General features: G+C 40.9%; 1 protein-coding gene across 3 annotated transcripts in view; it reads right to left on the bottom strand.

The window, feature by feature from the left end:
• DCAF8 (DDB1 and CUL4 associated factor 8) overlaps positions 1–15,965 on the bottom strand; it is a 43,178-nt gene that overhangs the window by 20,604 nt on the left and 6,609 nt on the right. For all 3 annotated transcript variants that reach the window (XM_015558692.1, XM_015558687.1, XM_006752833.2), the window contains one exon: positions 2,766–2,840. In XM_015558692.1, coding sequence (XP_015414178.1) covers positions 2,766–2,814 — 49 coding nt within the window. In that variant the 5' untranslated portion in view covers positions 2,815–2,840. The remainder of the gene's footprint in view (positions 1–2,765; positions 2,841–15,965) is intronic.

Raw genomic sequence — 15,965 nt, 5'->3', positions numbered from 1 at the left:
GAACTGAAGAAATGGAGAACCTAAGAGTACAATAAATTCTCACGAAGCAAAGCATTGGCAAACTGTATGGAAAGTATGTTTGATACCTTAGGCTCAGTTCTGCTGGATGGGCATCCATTAATTACAGTAAATAAACTAAATATAAGAAAAAGAGTAGCTGTCCCTGCAAGAGTTGGCATGGCTATCTCTTAGAAAAAGATGGAGAAATAACTGAATAAAATCACTATGACAGTAGATAAGGAGTTAGACTATTTCCCACTACTTCCCACCTCCCAAATTCTAAACTGAAAGGTCTACTAAGAATCTAGAAGTAGAAAAGTGGGAATTGTGATCATTTGAATGAGTTCTTGCTCACTTTTTGTTAATATATGTATTCTGACTTACTTCCATTAATTTAATAATTTTAATACTATTTTTAGTTATACAAACTGTTTGAGACAAAGTTCTATCAGGAAGCATACATAAACATGATAAGAAGAGCTACTACATTGATACCTGAAAAGCAAGTTCACCATCTTCTAGGCCCGCCCTGTTGGTAGTTATAAAACTGTGTCATATTGAGTGATATAATCCCCTACAATTAGACACTGTATTCTATCGAAAAGCAACTAAATTGTATTCCAATAAGCACTTGGCAATGTTCTACAGCCACAACTTCCAACCTAAGGTGAAGGTGTGAAGGAAGGGGGACTGAGGACTTTAAACACTGCTCACAGCCTTCTTTTCTTAAATAGAAATTTTATCTTGCCAGAAATAAAGGCTGTTAGGAAAGGGAGACCAACTATGGGTGATTCTGGTATGAGCTTTTCAACTCTAATACCACACTAATGTTTAAAAATTCAAAGGATTGGAGCACTTTACTGTTTATTCATCTAGATTAGAGCACTAATTTCTGAAAATCTTTGTAGCAATGGACTCCCCCTGCCCCTTCCAATGAACTCTTAGACAAAACCCAATACAGAAAACTGATAATGTAAGTGCTTTGGTTCAAGTAGTGTCAGAAAGTTGGGAGACATAAACAGCTCTTTTCAAAAAGCACCTCAACTAAGAACTCAGTGTGAAAACAACTAGGTTACTAGGAACTTGATGATAAAGGGGACAGTGTAGCAATTTGCTCCTCAAACTACAATGGCCAGAACTGCTACATACACTGAGAAAGATTAATAGTGTGGTTTTTGAAATGCAATTGGTTTAAGATTTGGAGCGGTGAGAAGGAATAAAATATCATACCTATCACTTCTGTGGAAAAGGAAAAATAAAAGGCCAAATGCTTAGCATTTATTGTTAAAATCATGATTAAAAAATTAAGACAATTTTGAGGCTCTTCTATCACATCAACATAAAGGTCAGAGCATACCACAGGCTCAGAAAGAGGACACTAACAGTCAATAGGCTAGCAAATTTTTTTCTGCCAAGGGCCAGACAGTAAAAATGTAAGGCTTCATAGGCCATATGGATATCTGTCACCACTACTCCACTGCTGTAGCACAAAAGCAATCATAAATACTATGTAAATGGATGGGGCATGACTGTGTTCCAATAAACTTTATAAAAACAGTGGCAGGCTAGACTTGGCCTGTAGGGCGTAGTTTGTCAATCCCTGATCTAGCTAATGGCAAAACTCCAAATCAATTGTATACCTCAAACCCTTCTAGATTGATGTGTCTTGCAACTAAGCCCAATGAATAATATGAACCACAGTGGTAAGAAAAGAAAAAAGGGGCAATAAAACAACATGTTGAAAAATCTCACTTTCCCCTCATCGATTTCATTACTCTGCCAATCACATCAAATAGATTCTAGCCTATAATCCTGACCTGCAAGGTGCTGAGGAATGCTGGACACTGTGGTGCCCAACTACTATATCCATTTGATGGACGTTTCCCTAGTTTAGAAGTTGGCTCAAGGTTAAAGCATTGGTTGAATAACCCAGGCAGTTAGCTAACTCTATCAGAATATTCACATCCTGTCTTCAAACCTGCACTAGAGCCACTTGGCTGCACTGGCAAAAGAAAGGAAGGATGGATGGATGAATGGAAAGAAAGCAGGAAGAAAACCCCAATTCCAGTCGGTTTAGGTTATATCTTCATCTCTTATCTAGTATCTTTATTAAACTATGATCTACCATGAAAAGAGACTTCTCATTCTAACTGCACAACCTCACCTTCCCAACAACTCTCTTATTCCCACCACCACCTAGATGTTCTTTTTCTCCTTTATTAAGAGCATTTCCTGCCGAAACCAGTTTGGCTCAGTGGATAGAGCGTCGGCCTGTGGACTGAAAGGTCCCAGGTTCGATTCCGGTCAAGGGCATGTACCTGGGTTGCGGGCACATCCCCAGTAGGAGATGTGCGGGAGGCAGCTGATCGATGTTTCTCTCTCATCGATGTTTCTGACTCTCTATCTCTCTCCCTTCCTCTCTGTAAAATATCAATAAAATATATTATAAAAAAAAAGAGCATTTCCTAGGTTTTATCCACCCTTACAAACTTTCAGAATTCCAAACCATCTGACCTCTTAGAGGCACAACTCTATTATAATTGATCTTTTGAAAACAATCAGATAAAAGTTGAAAGAGCAAAAGTGTCAGACAGTCCAAGGCATTTCAACCCTGTAGTTTTCTGTACTCAAAACAACTTAAGAAGGGTTCACTCCTAGGAAAGATTTCCTTCCCTCCACTAAAATCCATGTCTCCACTCTCTTCGGGGGAGGAGAACCTCAGGTGATACAACAAAAATAGCTTCACCTTCAATTTGGCTCCTTACCATTAGCTAAGTCTGTTTTGCCATCTGTGCTGCTCCCTTTTCTGGACATCTTGATTGATGTTTATTGTAGCCAGCCTGGATTTGGAAGGGGGAAAAATAACAATTAGAAAACAATCTTGTAAAGACGATAAAAGGAACAAGGAGATTTAACAATGGGCACCTTTGTCATTTTTATAAAAATGGGGTTTTTTTTGGTGTGTGCTCAATAGGGCTTCTCAGCTACTGAAATCACACCAGATTTTCCCCCTATGCCTAAATTCATAAAGAGACATATCTTTGAGAAGTCAACTGCAATCTCTTGACCTTACTGAGTGACTGGCAGTGTATTTTTCAGATGGGAAAGAGGGAACTGAAATAAACTTGAAACTGTAGGGATATATCAAGTGATATCCTATATAATAAAAGCATAATATGCAAACCGACTGAACAGCTGAACAGCGTAACGACCATCTGGACCATCCAGGACCACACTCTGACACCCACTGGTGCCAGGCCAGCCAAGGCAGGTGCGATGAGATTGGTCCAGCCCGGCCATCGCCCCATGATCGCCCCACAGAGGGAGGCCCAGGCCACCAACTGGCAGGCTGCGGTGGGTGGGCAGGGTCTCCCTCTGCGAGGAAAGCCCGGGTCCAGTGGCCAGTCCCAGCAGCCAGGGGAAGGAAGGCCTACTTTTGCACAAATTTCATGCATCAGGTCTCTAGTATTGAAGCATTCATCTTATATAAAAACTGATTTTTGAAATTTTAACCCTGCTATTTCTGGCTTCTGTAAATGCTTGCTGGCTTAAATAATAAGGAAAATAAGACTACTCCTATTTCAGAGAGGCCATTAAACCTTCCCCAGACGAAGTTATCAGTGCTGGCATCAGGCCAAGCCTTTGGTCGAGGTCTCAAAGCGCCAGCACATAGGGCCCTTTAAGAACTTGCAAAGGGCCGCTTAGCCCCAACCAGGGTTGGGGGATCGAGCCTGCAATGTTCCCTTGACCAGAATAGGGGACCGGAAAACCCCTTATTTGGGAGACAAAGAGGGTAAAAAGGTATAAATACAGGAAACTTCCTGTGTGATTGGACCCAGAATTCTAGAGACATTTTCCTCTGGGCCCACGCGTAATAACAATAAATGTAACTCCATCTCTCTAAGCGTTGCTTGGTTCTTCTCCGGTTTTTCTGTAACAGTATATTATAAGCAGAGAGCCTTAACTCAATACAAAGAGCTAGCTTCAGCATTGCCCTCTAGGCAAAAATCTTGTTATAAATGTTAGACTTATGTATCTACAAACTCTATACTACACTGTCTTCACAACATGAAGAGGTGGGTCAGACTCTTTATATAATTTTGGACACTAACCAAGAGATGAAAGCGCCTGGCTGGTGTGGGTCAATGGTTGAGTGTTAACCCATGCACCAAGGGGTCACTGATTTAATTCCTAGTCAGGGCACATGCCCAGGGTGCAGGCTCGAATCCCAAGGGGAGGCGGGGGAGGAGGCAGCTGATCAATGATGTTTCTCTCTCTCCCTCTCCCTTCCTCTCTCTCTAAAAATCAATGAAAATGTTTTTGTTTGGTTTTTACAAAGAGATAAAAGAAATCAAGCTCATGAGGTAGGGTAAGAGCTTGGGCATTATGTTCACTCAGATGTCTCCCTTCACACTTATAGGTGCAAATACAGTATTAATTACTGTAAGAAGCAGAGATGAGTTAGAACTCGGAGGCCCTCCCTCCCCCCACCTCTAAGAAAGAATGTAAAAGGGTTTTCCCTCCTCTTACAACTAATGATAGTCACCAAATACAAAGCTGGGGAAGAAAAGGGCAACACTTGTATTAAACCATCTCAGTCCATTTCAAAACAAGCATCATTTCAAAATCCCACCAACTTTCAACAGATTTGTCTTTTTAGCAAAATATAACTAGGAATCAGGGTGCCTAGCTTTTTTCCTTTTATACCACTGTAACACATTATTTTTTCAGGGTCTCACTCCCACCTCGAGCAAATTCCAAAGAGTAAAGAAAAGTATTATTCAGCCCAGAATTTTGTTAAGCCCTTTCAGTGCGCCTTGACAAAAGGCGATGGTAATAAAAGACAAAGTATGATTATGACTCCAGTCCTGTACCCAAGCACACTGGCCTCTAATCTTTCAACAGCCTTTTCATTCCCATAACAATGATCCCAGAGGCAGCCCCATCCTTAACCTTATCCCCTATTATCCTCTATAGAAATCCAAGTTACTGCAAAAGTGTCCTCTGCCAAGAGACAGCTGCCCAAAGCTTGCTCATAGTAGGCCAGAGCGGGGAAGTGAAAATAATGCAAGAGCAGGACTGAAGCTGAATTTGAGGGGAGAACACCTGGAAGAGTGAGGATGAAAGAGCCAATAAAACACAGATTTGTGAAGCCACAAAGGAAAAACAGTGGAGAGCTGTTTGCAGAGCAGGCTGTTTTCCTCCTCCTACTTCGATGACATATTTTTGTACAGCATTCTTCACACAACACTTGTTTTTCCCTCATAGCAGTCCCTGTTTATATTCTTTAATATCTCAGTGATATTATAGAATATCTTCCCCACCTAGGGTTTTAATTAATTACATTAATTGTAAAAGTCCTACAAAGTGAGGAAAATAACTGCACTACTCTGTGAAGATTAAAAACTAAGATCATAAGTATACCTTATGGCCAACTGAGAACAGATCTGGTATTTTCTCACCTCTAGAATCAAAGTTGTCAACCGTGCTACACTTCCCACCACACTATTACTCCCAGAAAAGACTAAAGCAGTTCGAGAACCTTCCTCAAAACTGAATCTCATCCACCTCTACAGAAGCCCAGCCTGCCTGATCTTTAGACTTATAATGGCTCTAGGGCAGTGGTTCTCAACCTCTGGCCCTTTAATACAGTTCCTCATGTTGTGACCCAACCATAAAATTATTTTCGTTGCTACTTCATCACTGTAATGTTGCTACTGTTATGAATCGTCATGTAAATATCTGATATGCAGGATGGTCTTAGGCGACCCCTGTGAAAGGGTCGTTTCACTGCCAAAGGGGTCGCGACCCACAGGTTGAGAACCGCTGCTCTAGAGGCTTTCCCAGCCTCCATGACCTGGAGGAACCAAAGCCCAGTGCCGGCTTAGCTCTGAGACGCGGGTAAAGGAGAGCCATGAGGTTCAACCCATACCCAGAGGTTACAGACCTCATCTTTTGGGGAAATCGGTTTAAGGTTCTTACAAGAAGAAACTCTGAGGAAAAAAGTTAACAGAATTTAGTGCTAAATCAGAAACAAAGAAAACCCTGTGAATGCTTATGTTAACTCTCATCACTAAGTTGACATAGGCACATAGCTTCTAAAGGTCACATTTTAGGGGCCATAGAATTTAGCAAGGGGAAGGAGGGAGGAAGAGGAGGGGAGGGGAGGGGAGGAGAGGGGAGGGGGAAAAGGACAGTGGGAAGGGAGAGAAACATCGATGTGAGAAACACTGACTGGTTGCCTCCTACACGCACCCTGACCTGGGCTGGGAACTGAATCCGAGACTCTGGTGTGTAGGCCAACGCTCTACACTGAGCCACACCGGCCAGGGCCCTTCTTCATTCTTTAATGCACTATACTGCCAACAAATCCAGTTTTACTTTGACAGATTTCCATGTAAAATCTAGTCCAGAATAAACCAATCTGAGCTTGGAAGAGCTGATGAGCTCATTGCCCCAGGTAGCCAGGGAAGCTTAATTTGATTAGCTCTACTGCCTGTACTCTAAAAATAACCATAACCCCTGCCAAACTGAAGGTTAAAGAGTAAACTATTGGGGGATGGAGAAAAACAGGCTCAGGTGTCATTTTAATTTATTCCAGTGACCTAGATTTTTCTTGACATAATAAGAAAAAGGTCTTAAATTTTTAACCAAATAGATGACACAATATTAAGTGTAAACTAGGAAGAATGAGAGTTAATACAGTACGTAAGAGTATTTTGAGGAAGAGGTACCAAGTGTCTCCTTGTTTAAAACCACTGAGGCTGCTTCCTTTTCTTAAAAAAAAAAAGAAATTAACTGAACATACCAAAAATAAAAATCTACTCTTTAAGAGACACTGTTACGAAGATGATGCCCTAGCCCAGTGGTCGGCAAACTCATTACTCAACAGAGCCAAATATCAACAGTACAAAGATGGAAATTTCTTTTGAGAGCCAAATTTTTTAAACTTAAACTATATAGGTAGTATATTGTTATTAACTTAATTAGGGTACTCCTAAGGCTTAGGAAGAGCCACACTCAAGGGGCCAAAAAGCCGAATGTGGCCCATGAGCCACAGTTTGCCGACCACGGCCCTAGACGGTTTGGCTCAGTGGCTAGAGCGTCAGCCTGCAGACTGAAGGGTCCAAGGTTCGATTCCGGTCAAGGACATGTACCTTGGTTGTGGGCACATCCCCAGTAGGGTGTGTGCAGGAGGCAGCTGATCGATGTTTCTCTCTCATCGATGTTTCTAACTCTCTCTCTCTCTCTCCCTTCCTCTCTGTAAAAAGTCAATAAAATATATTTTTAGAAAAAGAAGATGAAAAGACAAGCTACAGACTAAAAGAAAATATCTGAAGATACATATTAAGGGTAGCAAGCAGAATATATTTATAATCTTTCACAACTAAATAAGAATCACTAGAAGAGATCCTCAATATTACTAGTTATTAGAGAAATACAAATTAAAACCACTGAGAATCCTCCACATACCTATTAGAATGTTAACATATTAGAAATAATAATGCAAGCTTTATCAAATGCTAACAAGGAGTAGAGCAATTAGAACTCATACACTGATGCAAAATGGTAGTCACTTTGGAAAACAGTTTGGCAGTTTCTTCTACAGTTAAACATACACTTACCACACAACCCAGGAATCCCACTCAGGCATGTATTCAAGAGAAATGAAAATACATGTCCACCCAAAAGCCTGTAGGTAAACGTTTTGGTGGCTTTACTCAGAGTCATCAAACACTGGAAACAATCAAATGTCCTTCAGCTAGGCCATGGATAAACAAATTGTGGTCCATCCACACAATGGAATAAAAGGAAATGAACTACTGATACACACAGCAACACGGTGGATCTCAAATATGCTATGCTAAGTGAAAAAAAAGCAAGATTCAAACAGCTACCTAATATGATTCCATTTATAGCACAATCTGGAAAGATGTACTATAGGGACAGAATGCAGATCAGTGGTTGTCCGGGTTGGAGGAAGGGGTACCGTAGGGAAGGGAATGACTACAAGCAGGAGAAAACTTTTTGGAATGATGAAAATGTTCTATGCTTTAAGCATGGTAATATTGAGTAACTATGTATTTGTCAGAATCCATAATAGGTCACTGAAAAAGAGGGTAAATTTTACTCCATGTAAATCATACCTCAATAAATCTGATTGGAAAAAAGTGGAGGGAGATAAATCATGCCAAGTCTTAAATCCAACAACAAAAGAGACTAAATTTTCAAGGCAGTGATTATTATTGTTTTTAATCCTCACCCGAGGACATGCTTAGAGAGAGGAAGGGAGAGAGGGGGAAAGAGAAACATCGATGTGAGAAACACTTATTAGTTACCTTCCATATGCTCCCCTGGGGATCAAACCCACAACCCAGGTATGTGTCCTGACCAGGAATCGAACCGTCAACCTTTCAGTGCACAGGACAATGCTCAACTAACTGAGCCACTCCATCTGGGCAAGGCTGTGATTGTTCACAGAAGTGCTCAAGTGGTCCATATGCTACAGAACCGAGAGCAAAACGTCAGGTCTTCTTGTTGGAAAATGAAAGTGCAACCACATCTGAGGCAAGATGAATCCTAAACTCATAAATAGTCTCCACCCCTATTTATTGTTGTTTGCAGCTAAGAATAGCACAGCATTTCAAAGTAATTCTAGTGGCTGTACGATTAATATGTATAGTTATGCTTTTCATTTTTTTTAAATTTCTCTCAAATTCATCTTAACTTGGAGTCTAGAATCTCTGAAAAATGATTAACTCTACCTTACCTCATATCCAATGGAAACTTCACCATCTAAATATTAGTCCTTGATCTCTTCACTAAGCTCAGCTCTCAGTGAGTTCCCATGAGTTACATAATCCCAGCACTCTCCCAGGCCAGTCCAGCAGTCTTGCTGTGCATGCCTTCATTTTGCAGCTCAGGTGGCCCAACTCTCCTATACACACACCCATATTTACATGAGACAAAGTTTTAGAATTTCCTCTGAAACTGAAAGATAATCTTCAAAAATGCTTCAATTATTAGAAAGACAGATATCTGAGAGCCACACAGTCTTTTTTGGTTCCTCTTGAGAGGACAGATGTCCCATACCACTCATAATTGAACAGCTGTTCAGGGCTGATCTCCATCCAAAGTACAAATTTGCTTTTCAGTCTTAAGTCACACAGTCCATCTGGAATCAACCAGTCCTGCTTCCCCATCCCAAATTTTTGTTTTCGAGCTGAAATGGCTCATTTTAAAAAATATATTTTTACTGATTTCAGAGAGGAAGGAAGAGGGAGAGAGAGGTAGAAACATCCATGATGAGAGAGAATCATGGATCGGCTGCCTCCTGCAAGTCCCCCACTGGGGATCGATCCCACAACCCGGGCATGTGCCCTTGACTGGAATCGAACCTGGGACCTTTCAGTTTGCAGGCCAATGCTTTATCCACTGATCCAAACTGACTAGGGCATGATACGGCTCATTTTTAATTCATCCTCCTTACCTTACTATTTTTCTACTTAGAAACAGACACTTCTATGAGCCAACTTTCCTGACTCCTCCTGCCAGCCACTTGCTAGCTTTTCATTTATGGAACCTGATTTATCCTGGGCACCCAGTCACAGAAATAATATAGTGTTTATTAATCAGACAGAGAACCCCAGGCACTGAAACTCAAAGGGATGACTCCCAGGAAGATGAAACTCATACAATATACATGTTTATGGGAAGGTGGGCCTTTAGTTCTGGGCCACTTTCTATTTAGTCTTTGGAGGAGCTGAATATACTACACTGCCTCCTCTGGTAAACTGGAGAGAGGAGCAGAAAGAAACTATGAATGTTTCTGGATCAGGGAAATTAATCTCTATTCCTACTGTGCAAAAGATATGACAACACAGGGCAACCCAACTGTACATCCAGCCTCCCTTGTTTATCCAAATTATAGGCATCTGGCACCACCCAGTGGCCCATCTGTACACAGACATGCTAGTAATACAACTATGTACAAGTCAATATAGGAGCTACAGATATGAACAAGGCAGTCACCACCCTTTTGTAGCCAATAGTCAATTAGAAAAATGAGCATACAACCAACTATAAGAGATACATGTTATCATTAAAAATAAATTTAAAATATAGTTCCAAAAAGTGTATATACATACTTTGAATAATTATAAAGGCAGTGTTTATTTAAATGTATTTCATTTTCAAAACTGAGCTATCAGCTGTTAAAGTGCCTATACATTTTTTGGGGACACCCTGTACATATAATGCAGTTGCAGTTGATCAGAGGAAAGGATTATATTTAATTTCTGGGAGAAAGGAAAAGCTTCCATGGAGAAATTAGCTTTTAAGCTGGGCTTTGAAGGAAGGGTAGGATTTGATTTTATTTCCTAAGATTTTTTCATTGATTTTCAGAGAAAGAAGAGGGGGGAGAGAGGGAGCGAGGGGGAGAGAGGGAGAGAGGGAGGGAGGGAGGGAGGGAAGGAGTGGAACATGGTAAATGCTGGACAAATACTGGCTCTCTTTATTCCTGCTTCTTTTCTCCAACCTAATAGACCCTAATTTATCCAGCCCATGGCATCAGTGGTTAGAGAGATAGAGAGACATCAATCAGTCACCTCCTTCACAACCCTTCTTCCCCTCCGGGAACTGACCCACAGCTGGGCATGTGCCTTGTCCTGGAATACAATGGACAACCTTTCAGTGCACAGGTGGACACCCAACCAGGGCAGGAAGGATAGGATTTTAATGGGTAGAGTTGAGAAATACATTCCACCAGCATTAGAATAGGCATAGGAAATGAAGAAACCTGGTATATTCAAGAAAATACATGTATAGTCTGGTTTGGCTAGATAGGGGTAGACTTGTTAAGTATAGAAGGTGCTCTAGCCGATGTGGTTGGAGTGTCATCAAGGGATGGTGGGTTCGATTCCCAGTCAGGGCACATACCCAGGTTGCAGGTTTGACCCCTGATCCGGATGAGTGTGGGAGTCAACCAATCAAGATTTCTCTCTCACTTAATGCTTCTCTCTCTCCCTCCTTACCTCCAAGATCAATAAAAAAAAAAATAATTTTTTAAAGTGTGGAGGGTGTATGTGTATTAGGCATCAGAAATATTATTTTGTCAATGATAGTAAGATGGACTGAAATAGAAAAGGAAGGAGAAACAAGTTTAAAAGCTAGTATTACTGTTGCCAAGGTAAGAAGCAATGAGAACCTGTCTTATGTTGATGGCAGAGGAAATTAAAAGGAGGAGATCAATGTGGGAAACATTATAGAGACAGAATTAATAGTATTTGACTCAATAAGCTGCTATAAAGCTCAAAAAATCAAAAAGACAAGTTTGAGCCTAAGTTCCTAGAGGAAATCAAGTGCCATAAATGAGAAGATTGCATGTGGAGAAAGATCTGAATTTTATTTTAATTATATTTAAAATCTAAGCTGACATGTCAGCAATGTAGAGGAAAACCAATATAGGTCTGAACCTTGATAAATAAATTGGGGCCAGAGATACAAACTTGGAAATTATTTGTACCGAGAAGCTTCAAAATCAAATTAACTTCAAATTATACCTCACTTTAAAAATAAGCAAATACACAAAATTTACCATAGCTAAGATCTGGAAACAGCCTAAGTGCCCATCAGCAGATGAGTGGATTAAAAAACTGTGGTACATCTACACAATGGAATACTATGCTGCAGTAAAAAAAGAAGGAATTCTTACCATTTGCAACAGCATGGATGGAGCTGGAGAGCATTATGCTAAGCGAAATAAGCCAGTCAGAGAAAAATACATAAATATTAATTTCACTCAGATCTTCTTTAAGAAAAACACCATTGGGAGATAGGGGGTAATGTGGGAATAAGGACACATATGTAATAACTTAATCAATGAAGAAAAAACTAAGCAAATAGCCCTGGCCTGTTTTGCTCAGTGATTAGAGCATCTGCCCACACATGGAAGTGTCTTGGGTTCAATTCCAGGTCAAGGGCAAGTACCTGGGTTGCAGGTTGGATACCCGACCCGTTTGTTTGGCCAGGGCACCTGCAGGAGGCAAAAAATTGACATGCCTCCCTTACATCCCTCACATTGATAACTCTCTCTCTCTCCCTCCCTCAATCCCTCCTCCTTCCTTTCCACTCTCTAAAAATCAATGGAAAAAATGGGTGAGGATAAACAAAAATAAATAAAAAATAAGAGGAATAAATAAAAATAACAAATTAAGTACCCAAGAAAGCTCTGAGAATAAAGTCCAAGGAAAGAATCTTGGGGGAATACCTACCTCTAGGAAAAAGAAAGGAAAGGGAGACAGAAAGGAGCAGGGAAGTAGAAAGAATGACTAGAGTGTTAAATGCTGTGGATGTCAAGAGATAAAAAGGCCGAAACCGGTTTGGCTCAGTGGATAGAGCGTCGGCCTGCGGACTGAAAGGTCCCAGGTTCGATTCCGGTCAAGGGCATGTGCCTGGGTTGCGGGCACATCCCCAGTGGGAGATGTGCAGGAGGCAGCTGATCGATGTTTCTCTCTCATTGATGTTTCTAACTCTCTATCTCTCTCCCTTCCTCTCTGTAAAAAATCAATAAAATATATTTTTAAAAAAAGAGAGATAAAAAGGTTTCAAGAAGATGGGGATGGTCCATGCTTCAAATGCTACAGAGAAGTACAGAAACATGTAAACTAAGAAAAGGCTGTAAGAGTCAAACAACTTTCCTATGGAATTACCTCAGTTACTGAGTAAGAATACTGGTTTTTCTCCTTGAGAGTCATAAAAGGATTCAGCTATCTCTTCAGTTTAGTTAAGTCCATTAAGATGATTTCCTTAGCCCTAGCCGGTTTGGCTCAGTGGACAGAGTGTCAGCCTGGGGACTGAAGGGTCCTGGATTCAATTCCAGTCAAGGGCACATGCCCAGGTTGTAAGCTCGATCCCCAGTAGGGGGCGTGCAGGACACAGCCGATCCATGATTCTCTCTCATCATGGATATTTCTCTGTTTCTCTCTCTCTCTCTCTCTCCCTCTCCCTCTCCCTCTCCCTCTCTCTCGCCCTTCTTCTCTGAAATCAATAAAATATATAAATATAAAAAGATTTCCTTAGCCAGAGAACCAAGATGGCAGCATAGTTAAACACTGGTACTCATCACCTCCCACAAACCACATCAAAATTACAGGACAACCATCAATACGAACCACCTGAAATCTGGCTAAATGGAAGTCCTACAGCTAGAGAAGTAAAGAAAGCACATTGAGACTGGTTGGAACAGGCTGACCCAACACCCACATGTGGCATTTCTTTAGTCGGGAAGTATATCTCCAAGGTCTCCCATGAAATACAAGGGGGCCCCTGGTTTTGAATTCTACTTCTACCATCTACTTTAGAGGGTTTTAAAAATATATATACATATATATGTATACATTTTTTTAATATATTTTTAATGATTTCAGAGAGGAAGGGAAAAGGAGAGATATTAACATCAATGATGAGAATCACTGATCGGCTGCCACCTGCATGCCCCCTACTGGGGATCAAGCCCACAATCCGGGCACGTGCCCTTAACCGGAATCAAACCTGGGACCCTCTGCTTTGCAGGCCAATGCTCTACCCACTGAGCAAAACCAGCTAGGGCCTTAATATGTTTTTATTGTAGTTTATTTCTTTTTTGTAAAAAGAGATGTCATTACCCTGCAGAAGTTAGTTTAGATTAAAAACAATGTTTGTAGCCTGTACTTCACAGCATTTACACTATTTATTCCTAGCCTCTCAACCTTGGTTCCAGATTGCATTTCCTAGAGAACCTGGGATTGCCTGGCACTCAGCAATGATCCTACAAACATTACATGGAACTTTGGAGACAGTCCCAAGTCCTTATCTGCTTAACTGCTCTCACAGGCCTTTTAAAGAATTCAGAGGCCTCTGTTAACATCTTCTTTTGCGCATATTCATGTCCTATGAACTAGGGTAAAGCAATATACCCAAGAACCTACAATATAAGCCTCCTTTTCTTAAAAGTTGAGAGGAGAGCCAAGATGAGAACTTCAAAGCAACCACCACAGATGAGGAGGAGGAAGATAAGGAAGTCCTGCATCAACTATCCTATGAACAAGGAAATTTGTTCCCCCTTTGGATGGATGCCTTCTCTTCTTCTTTTTTTTATTTTTTAAAAATATATTTTATTGGTTTTTTACAGAGAGGAGGGGAGAGGGATTGCTGGGGTCCAACCCCAGCAGGTCCAGGGGTCCCCAAAGGTGTAGATGGAGTCGGCGAAGGAGGGATGACAAGGAGACAGCGTTCAGTTGATCAGCAGCTTAGCTAGGATCTCTAGCCAAGTTCTGGTCAGGATCTCCAGCCAGATTCTGTGTCCATGTTCCCTCGCTAGGTTCTCCAGCCAGGTTCAGTCACCAGGTTCTAGTCAGGTTCTCTTGCCAGGTTCTATCCAGGTTCTGTAGCCAGGTTCTGTCTCTAGGATCTTTTGCCATGTTCTGTCTCTAGGTTCTGTGTGTAGGTTCTCTGTCTAGGTTTTGTGGCCGGGTTCACCAGGTTCTGTCTAGGTTCTTCAGCCAGGTTCAGTAGCCAGCATCTCCAGCCAAGTTCTGTCTAGGTTCTGTTGCCTTCTCTTCTTGTTGGTAATACCAAATGCCTCCAGTGTTTAGTTTATTGGCCTTGGTTCCAATAATAGTATTTCAGTATGTTAAGAATTCATTCTAACCCATTAGTGCTATCACCAGCTGTAGAGCTAAGGAACTTTTTATAACGGTTAATCCCATTTATCTCAATTTAAATGATTCTAAGGAAAATCCATTAACTAAGGAAATTCCATTGTGTTTCCACTATAAAATGATTTACTTTCACATTAAAATCCAGTATTACCAGTTTTTGCCATTCACATTTCAAATCTTCTTGAGCCCTAGCCAGTTTTGTTCCATGGATAGAGTATCAGCCGTGGACTGAAGGGTCCCGGGTTTTATTCAAGGGCACATACCTCGGTTGCAGGCTCAATTTAATTTCCAGCCCTGGCCGGGCACATGCAGGAAACAATCAATTGATGTGTCTCTCTCTGTTTCTTGCTCTCTGTCTCTCCCTCTCCCTTCCACTCTCTAAAATATCAATGGAAAAATATCCTCAGGTGATGAGTAACAAATATTTTTCCCCCCCTCAAATCGCTGGAGAGGACGCTAGAGAGAGTGGTGATATGCCAAAGGAACAATTTATAATGAAACAAAGAAAAGGCTAAAAACATCAAGAAGTGCCCTCCTACCTGCACTCAGGGGGCAGAGTTAAATAAGGTGAAAATATACCTGATAAAGGCACTGCTTAAAGGACACTAGAGAACTATGTCCTCTTGGCTACCACTAGAGGTAAATCATAGTAGCTTTCCAGATGGCTAAGGAAAACCAAGAACAAAAAAAGGACTTTGAGATAACTTCACATTAGAACTTGGCCAGACTTCCTTAAACAGTATCCTCACAGGGTAAGAGCAAACACCTAACCTCTCAAATATAATGATGAAAATTTTTGCAATAACCCAATCCATTAGACATACCACATTTCACTAAAAGATGCCATCTCTGTCATATTAATCATGGCCCACGCCCTACATGCAAACTTGAGACAGACTAAATTCATTAATTTATCTCTACCATACACATTCCTGGGGTCAAGGTAGTGCTCGATAAATTGGGCTTCTGGCTCAGAAACTGTGTTCTGTAGGGGTAGAGATATAAAAAAAAAATGCTACAAATAAGTGACCAATTCATAAAATTCATCACACACTAATTTTCAAAAACTGCTCAAGGACTTTCTTCTCACTCCAAGACAAGAATAGTTGAATAAGTAAATAAAAACAGCTAGTCCCTTTTTCTGACCAACTTTAATAGTAATGAAGATTCTTTTTTGTTGTTGTTAATCCTTACCCGAGGTTATATTTATTCCCATTCATTTTTAGAGAGTGGAAGGAGGGAGGGAGGAGGGGAAGAAAGAGAGGG

Source organism: Myotis davidii, unplaced genomic scaffold (genome assembly GCF_000327345.1).
Source record: "Myotis davidii unplaced genomic scaffold, ASM32734v1 scaffold251, whole genome shotgun sequence".
NCBI classification, from domain to species: Eukaryota; Metazoa; Chordata; class Mammalia; order Chiroptera; family Vespertilionidae; genus Myotis; species Myotis davidii.
The sequence above is the reverse complement of the archived record's forward strand: the minus strand, read 5'-3'. Positions and strand labels throughout refer to the sequence as shown.